General features: G+C 39.2%; 1 protein-coding gene across 1 annotated transcript; it reads right to left on the bottom strand.

Annotated features, from left to right (window-relative positions):
* Positions 1-251: 251 nt before the first annotated feature.
* LOC104539192 (chromosome unknown open reading frame, human C12orf66) lies at positions 252-8,016 on the bottom strand. The gene is made up of 3 exons (XM_010182661.1): positions 7,963-8,016; positions 5,524-5,812; positions 252-1,350 (listed from the first exon to the last, which is right to left on the bottom strand). The coding sequence occupies exons 1-3, from the start codon at positions 7,985-7,987 to the stop codon at positions 534-536; spliced, it is 1,131 nt and encodes a 376-aa protein (XP_010180963.1). The 5' UTR covers positions 7,988-8,016; the 3' UTR covers positions 252-533.
* Between the last annotated feature and the right edge of the window lie 6 nt (positions 8,017-8,022).

Below are 8,022 nucleotides of genomic sequence, written 5' to 3'. Positions count from 1 at the left end.
TTTTAAAACTAAGTTATAATTCCTTTTTGTGATTCTTGTATTTTTATTTAAAATGTGCCCTTGCAGGTTTGTTTTTAATATTCCCTTGTATCAGTGTTTAGTTCCCAGAAATCATTCCTGTCAGGCAACGCAGCTGTCTGAAAAGATAGTATCTTCCATCCTCACCACATTTGCAATAAACTCTGGAGAAGACAGTCAACAATTACACTAAGATAAAGTGCATATATTCCTTTCTGATACAGGCAACAAAGTTGTGGACTGCAAAAATAAATCATGCTGAAAACTGAAAACCACACACTCAAAAAATCCTGCTGTGGCCATTTAGCAGCCCACAATTAAGTTATGCCACCGATTACTGCCCAAAAATACTTTCTTCAAGTGTCTGTTAGCTTAAAAAAAAGGTACGAATAACATTAAAAATAATGGTTCCTTTTTAATTAGACTCTGAGAATCTTATATTTATGTAATCCTTGAAAGCCACAACTCCCCCAAGGCTGACGTACTGCCTTGACAACTTGTAAGCAGTTTGTATTTTACCCTTTGGATCCAGGTTTCAAGCTTGCAAAAGCTTTGGAGTTCTTAAGGGAATGTGAAATTTCATTGAGAAAAGAAATAAAATGATAGTCCCTTTCTGACTTCTTGGACTCAAAAATAACTACAATGGTAAAGTGAGGTTCAGGGCGAGTCAGAAAGTACGTGCTTTGGACTTTGTCGTCGTAGAAGTGAACAACCTTCTCCAAACTGTTGAGGTCAGAGGTTCTATCAGTCATAATCATGATTACATTAGGCCAGTGCATGACAGGCCTATCACTGGGCAGAGACACCACTGCAGGGTACTGATCCACTCCTTTCGGGGCTTCCCTGTAAGAATGGGGGTGATGGTAACCATGTCCCTGAAAACTCTCTGATCCACGATTGTCAAAGATTAAGGAAACGTTGATGGCATCATACTTCCGGATGAAGCTGGAAATTTTCCCAAAGTAATCAGGGTTTGTTTTAGCAGTCAAAGTTTTCATTTCAGATGCTGTTGTTTGGCGACTAAGAGCCTCGTGAAAGTAAAAGCTAAACTTGGCAAGGAGAATGTTTTTCAGCTTCATCAGCCAGAGGAAGAGGTGCGGAGGTTGCACAGCCTTCTGAGACTGCCCTCCAAACAGATGCTTCTTGGTTTCTCGCTGTTTCTCAAAAATTTGGCCCCAAGTCTGTAGCTTTGTGTGAGCACTGTGCAAGTTGACCAAGGATGGAAGGAACTTCCACTCTGAGATCTGAGCCTGAGCCTTTAAGAGATGTGCAAGCACATCTACTTCCAGCTGGAAACTGCTTTCAAGGGGACTGAGGATTGGATGATGAAATCTAGAAAACATAACATTATTCAAGACATGAGAACTGCTGTACACAACAATGAAATAAGCAGATAGCATATGTCAATTTACAGACAGAACACCAAACATCAAAGCAGAGTAAACCAAAAAAAACCTTGCTAATTTTAAAAAACAGTTCTTCTAACATAATTAGGGGAAATATTTTAATGAAAATACAGCACTTCGTATTTGACAAAAATACCTGACAGACATTTCTCTATCAAAGCAAGGAAGTTAACATTCGATCAGTTCAAGAACAATCACTATTTATCTTGATCCATGAACTACTATAGCAGCATTTCTCTTTAAATTCAGGTGGTTTTGTTCCAATTTAGAATCCCTTTCTGTGGTAAAATACGTCTTGATAACATATTACTGGTATTCCAGAACTAAGTTAAATCAAAGAAATTATGTTATAATTGAACATTAACCAGGTCTCAAACTTCAAACCTTGGTGTACTAAAGCAATGAAGGGGTAAAATATTTGGCAGGTTTCATCATATCACAATGAAGATGCTGTAACAATCAATTTCTCTCTCGCTAAAAATTCAGGTCAAGATCAGCTCTCAATTGAACAGATTTAAACAAACAATCTCATCTACCAGGCAGAAGTGCCACTGCACATCTTATTTGCAAAAGTGATCCTACTATTAAAACAAATCTTGATGAAGAGGAATTTTATAGATCTCTTCTATTACTTTCTCTTCTCCATTTTTTCTAAACGTCAGGGGAAAAAAAGAAAGATCCAGCATACCTCCCTCCCCTTGATACTCAAATTACTTGTACATTCATAACATAAGCATTGATAAATACGTAATTCAAACTCTGCAAAACTGTTCCAGTTACAGAAGCTAAATACTTAACTTCAGAAACAATGAGTCTCCAGCAAATACAGAAGTGGCCTTTCTAATAAATGTGTTCCTTAATAGGCATTCAGGACTCTTGAAGAGGTCTAAAAGTGCAACCAGTAGTTCAAAGACAAGGCTTGATGAGGTTTCCATTTAAGTAAAGGTAAATCTATCTGCTCACTTCAGAAAAATATCCTGGGTCTTGTTATTATTTTAAAACAGCGAAGTTCATACTGCATCCTTCCAACCTTTAACAGCTCATCTTTAGAAAAAGTGAAGTTATTCCCCTCAGCTTCCAGGACACAGTATATATAATAAATCTTGGAAATACTTGGTTTGAAACTAAAACATTTACTTTTGTTGTGGATCAGAACAGAGAATGAGAATTTTGAGCTTTTCACACCTTCTCCCTTATTTGTTTTTTTTTTTTTTACTTTCCATCAAGCTCTTGCCAAAACATTAATTCTTAGGCTTGTGAAAACTGTCTGACAATTTTAGCACTACTCTGAAGCGTATTTTTGTTTGACAGCCACAATACATGTCTTGAAAGGATTTGCTATTAAGAAGCAAGTCCAAAATTATTTGAAGTAAATGAAATTATGGATACAATAAACTAGTTGATGGACCATGCTCTGCAAACAGGCTGGGTCAGGTGCCCAGGCACCTTCTGTACACAGTATCCATCAGCGACCATCACATCCACCTGCTATAGCAGAGTTACAGTGATTACTGCCTACTTTGGTGGGCTGAGAAGTTCACAGCACATTTACATTTCTTTGAACAAACAAGAGCCAATTCAAAACAGTATTCTGCTAAAATTACATATTTCCAATGGTTTTGGTATTCATCAGAAAAACAGTTTTGTTGCCATGTATCAGAAGAGGGGGGAAAAATCATTATGCAACATGACTTGTTCCAGATAGCCCCATCAAGTGCCCACAGCACAGTAGTTTCACCACACCTGCAGTCAGATCAAGAAGGTTATTCTTCAACCTTAAAAGCAACTAAAAAATTTACACTAATGCAGCACTGCCATGTCTCCTGGATTAACATTATAATGTACAGCTTCCCAGTTCTACTTTGCTTCATGGCTCACAGCTATTTTCACGTTTCACTGCACAGCAGGGTTTGCTAAACTGTTTTAATCCAAAAATACAAACCTCAGCCACAGCTGAGAAGCTTGATATGGTTGCAGAGTAAATTAACAGGTTATGTACTCAGTGTATATGCTCTTATTAACTTTCATAACACAGAAGCATCTGACTGAGCTCAGTATCACTTAAAACTGACAGGTTTTTAAAGTATTTCAATAAGCCAGAGTGTCAAGAACTTGAAAACACACTGGAAGTTTTTTTCTCCCCTAATCATTCCCAAAAGCAGAGGGATGCTAAAGTTTTGTTTTGCAGACTATGAAGAAGCCTCATTTTTCTACAACCTTTTATTTCCTTCCATAGATCACACATGCATGCACGTATTTACAAAATGCTGACTAGATGAAAAACATTTCACTCGTAAAAATAATTACATTAAAATAGGTTTACTAGATAGTTATTCATTTTATACTAAACTTGTAAAGGATCCTGCTTCTGATGCTGTTTTGATTATTCCAAACAAACAGTTAAAAAAAAAAATCAGGAAAGGTTACTTCTCCAGCTGTATTCTATAGAAAAACAGAGGGGAAAATGTCTAGTACTGGTTGTGTACAAGTCAGCAATAAGTAATAATAAAGTACCTTTAAACTGTTCAAGAGTTAATGATCTTTCAGAGACAGACAATATGACTTGATTGTTGACAATCAATTAATTCTGCCATTCCTTTACCAGCAAGCAGTCATTTGCTCTACATTACCTGAACAGCTATTTTTTAGATGTAAAGATGTTAATGAGATCGCTCATTAACCCAAAGAAAGATCATCAGTATTTTTCCCAAGGAGACACCATTTATTTTTTAAAGAGGTTATAACAATGTCTTAGAAGCACAGACACATCACTGAAATTTATTTAAAAAGCATAGTAAAACATGTAATGTGTAACAGTCTCTGGTCACTGTGTCAAAGTATCAGTTTTAGTTTTCAGATTTTTAACAGTGCTGTTGACTCAGCACATGCTCAGAACAGATGGTGAGGGTTAGCGTACAGCATAAATCAACTTTAAAAGAAACCAACTTATTTCCTCTTTCATGTTTACTGCACCAAGAAAAAAATAAGTAATTTTCATTTTCCATTGTACTAACAACCCTGATATTGTAAGGGTTCACAAACCCAGAATTACAAAAAGCAAAACCAACCAAACAAAAAACTCACTAGTAAGATCATGTAGACTAGTCTTGATTTTCAAATTGCAGAATTATGTAGCAACTTGCCCAAGTTATTCCTAAAAAAAATATGGGACTCAGCTGCTGTGCTTAGATTTGGAATGCTAGAAAGCAGCACTATTTTGACTTTTCCTAGGTATACACTTTAAAAATTGTAACTGAAAAAAATAAAACCTCAGAATATTTTCCCCAAATGTCTTCTTAGACTCTACTTCACTAACAAAGATTTTTTAAAATCCAATTACTTTTGAAAGTTAACTTCCTACAATAGCTATCTTGTTTTGGTATAAAACAAGGAGCTAGAATTTGAGTCCATTGACAAGCATTCAAAAATTTTCTCCTTTTTAAACTGTCATCACTTTCAAGGCTGATAATTCAGATGTGAAATACCCATCCCAGACACATTTAGAAACACCCTAGGATTCTTCTAACAGGAGCTTTAGATCTCAACTTCAAGAAACCATAAAGGCAGGGACCAAAGATTCAGAGGTGCTCTTTCTACTGGTTCCAATACCTCTGAAGTGCTACAGTAGTGTAGCACCCTAAAAACCCTACTGGGTAGACCAGATAATTCTAAAAGCTACACCATAGCTAAGCAGACATATATTCTAGTCTAAAAATAAAATCGTCACACAAATATCCACTTATATATCAATTTTAGTGAATTTCATACAGTCTTACGTCTTTCATGAGGAAAAGTACTCTTCTTCTTTGCTGAACATGAACAAGCCAAGTATTAGTTAAGGAATAGGGAAGATGGCTCCTAGAACATGATGTGCAGGAACATTCTCCCTTTTTATTTTTCTTCTTCAGATGAGTCATATGTCAAGACTTTGTGCATCTGATGCTGCTGACCACCACTGACTTCATGCATGAATTCATGCAAAGGGCTGTGCTGCTCAGCAGTCAAAGGACAGCAAAGTCTTTAGGCTTACTTTGAACCTCAACATCATTTATTACAGATCATATGTCCGAGTACTTACTGCCAGCAAATAAGCACTGACCTTGAGCTGTATTTCTTTAAGATGGATTCCAAAATGTTTACCAGTTCCTCAGAGTTAATGAACTTTTGGGTGCTGAGCGTGTACATTTTTTCATAGAAGTCAGCAATTTCCATCCGAGCCTGAACAAAAAAACAGAGCTGTTCAGACAGGTGAGAAAGCAGCTCTTCCAAGTGAGGAGCTGTTCCTCCTAGTGCATTGCGACCCGTCGCCACCACCTTCTTCAGCTCATTATGCAGAGATGTGTAGATGGTTCGGATGGAGTCCTTTCGGCTGAAGAATGACTGACCACCTGTTCAGATAAATATGGAGGTATTACCAAAATCCAGGGACAGCAAAGATAGACAGCAATACTGGAAAACTGAATATAACCACGCTTGATTTCCCCTAGGTGTTCCTAAGCGTTGTTCAATCACAGTATTTTTATAATCAAGACACAAATACGAGTGTATTATTTTGCAAGTAACTGAATTACATATAGGATATACTCAGAAGCACTTAATGTCATTTCATGCAAGTTACACTTGTCCTAACTCCTATCTCAGTGGCCAATGACTGCTCTAAAATTTCAGCTCCCTCACATCTGCCTCAGTTACGGTATGACCTTTCAGAATACAAGGGTTCAGTTAAATGTGCTACTATGATACATGACCTGGAAATACTGTTATCTGTGGAAGTCAGAAGAACCAAGCCATCATGAAATTTCAGCTGCCTCCACTGCTGTATTAATAACTCTAGATCTCTTCAAGAGAATTCTCTAATAATACCTCTTCATTCATGAAGCACTCAAATGTACAAAGCAACCTTTAAATGGGAACCATATGACATTTGTGTGCACAAACCAAATGTTCCAAGTCGCTACACAAATTTTAATATAAACCAGAATTCAAAGGGAAAACAATCACAGTTTATCCCAGTAAGTCCACAGTGCAGGTGAATCCACAGCTAAAACGAGCAGGGAGGGGTGATGCTGAAGAAAGACAGTGCTTCTCTCTACCTGCTCAACACTATGAGGAATTTTTAAAAAATAAAAATTTACAGAAGTAGAGGGTCAAAGTAAAAGATACTTGACACTATCAAAAGACTGTACAAAGGTACTACCCTTATTTCATAATTTCTTTTTACAGGTGGCCTTACATGCCACTCTGGCACTCAAGCTACAGTGGAGCAGGGACTGAATCTGCGTAACTTTTAGATTCCAAATTTAGGCTTAACTTAGAAACCACTTATATATTTTGTAATAATGGTGGATAGTCTTTTTCACATTAAATTCCTTTTTAAACTTGACTTTCAAAAGTGACCTTAGCAATTTGAGGCAGACAACTGGTTATCACAGTGAAAGAGCTGCCTTCCTAAGCCAAGAGTTGCCCACAAGTCATTCGCAGGATGAAGAATCATCTGCTGCTGTTGCTCCTGAAGTATATAAACAAACAAAACTTTGTCCCTTCTGTTGTTAATTTTGTCCTTTCTGCAAGCACCAAATTCACTTTTTAAAGTCAACTTCATAGACAGAGTTTTTTTCTGCAAAAGTCTTCTTATAAAATAGTTCAAAGTCAGCACTTAAAACAGCAAAGCAGAATTTTCTTGAAGCTTTACTGCATTACGCATCAGACTTCTACCCCTTGATCCATTTTCCATGCCATGCTGCAGTTCAAAGAGGAAATAAGCAGCTTTGCCCAGAGGGCAACATGATGACAGCTCGTTCTACGCCAGCTTGGGATTTTTTTCTATTCACACACTGAGAAAGTGAGAAGGAGCCAAGATCATGGCCAAACCTTCCTGAGATCCTGCAGAGTCTACATGAGTAACAATTTTTAGGAGGCTATCTCCAGCCTGACTACTCAGACATGCACTTGCACATATGCAGTTCTAATATCAGGCCCTGGAACTGTGATGTGAAAAAGCTTTAACTCTCCGTTCACCCCACTGAGCTCACGTTTGGCAGTCTCAGCCAGAGCATCCCAGCACAGAAACGCCTCTGGCTAAATCTTGGCAGGTCCCCCCAGCCAATAAAAAAATGCACCAATTCGCACAGCTACTGTGCCTCCTGCGCGACACCTGCACTGTCATTTACTCTGCGGGGGCAGCCCAAACGGCACGGCCGATTTTACATTGGGCCATGGACACTCGCTGACCCAGCACCCGTCTTTCAGACACACCTCACCGAGGCCAGGGTCCTCGGGTTCCTCGCACTGCGCAACTACCGGATAACAATCACCTCACGGGGCTGCAAGATCACCTCACGGGCGGCGCCCGCCCCTTCCCTGCCGCGCTGCCGACACCCTCCGACCTAAACCCGGGGCAGGCCGTGAGGGCAGGCACCTCAGCAGCGAACTCAGGCATGAGAGGGGGGCGGCCCGGAGGGGAGCAGGGAGCCCGAGGGACGAGGGAAGCGGAGAAGGAGCCCTCCCCCAGGGCGCGAATGAGGCAGCCCGGCGGTACCTAGCTTCTGGCCCAGGAAGGTCATGCTGTGGTAGGCCTTCTCAGCGGCGGCCAGGTGCG

The sequence above is a fragment of the Mesitornis unicolor genome, unplaced genomic scaffold, assembly GCF_000695765.1.
Source record: "Mesitornis unicolor isolate BGI_N332 unplaced genomic scaffold, ASM69576v1 scaffold40194, whole genome shotgun sequence".
Classification (NCBI taxonomy): Eukaryota; Metazoa; Chordata; class Aves; order Mesitornithiformes; family Mesitornithidae; genus Mesitornis; species Mesitornis unicolor.
The sequence above is the reverse complement of the archived record's forward strand: the minus strand, read 5'-3'. Positions and strand labels throughout refer to the sequence as shown.

Excerpts from the sequence above, each read along its gene's own strand:
- LOC104539192 (XM_010182661.1), bottom strand. The coding sequence starts at position 7,987 with ATGACCTTCCTGGGCCAGAAGCTAG. Across the intron at positions 5,813-7,962 it reads CTTCCTGGGCCAGAAGCTAG|GTGGTCAGTCATTCTTCAGC; the intron begins GTACCGCCGGGC and ends TTATCTGAACAG. Across the intron at positions 1,351-5,523 it reads TTAAAGAAATACAGCTCAAG|ATTTCATCATCCAATCCTCA; the intron begins GTCAGTGCTTAT and ends TATGTTTTCTAG.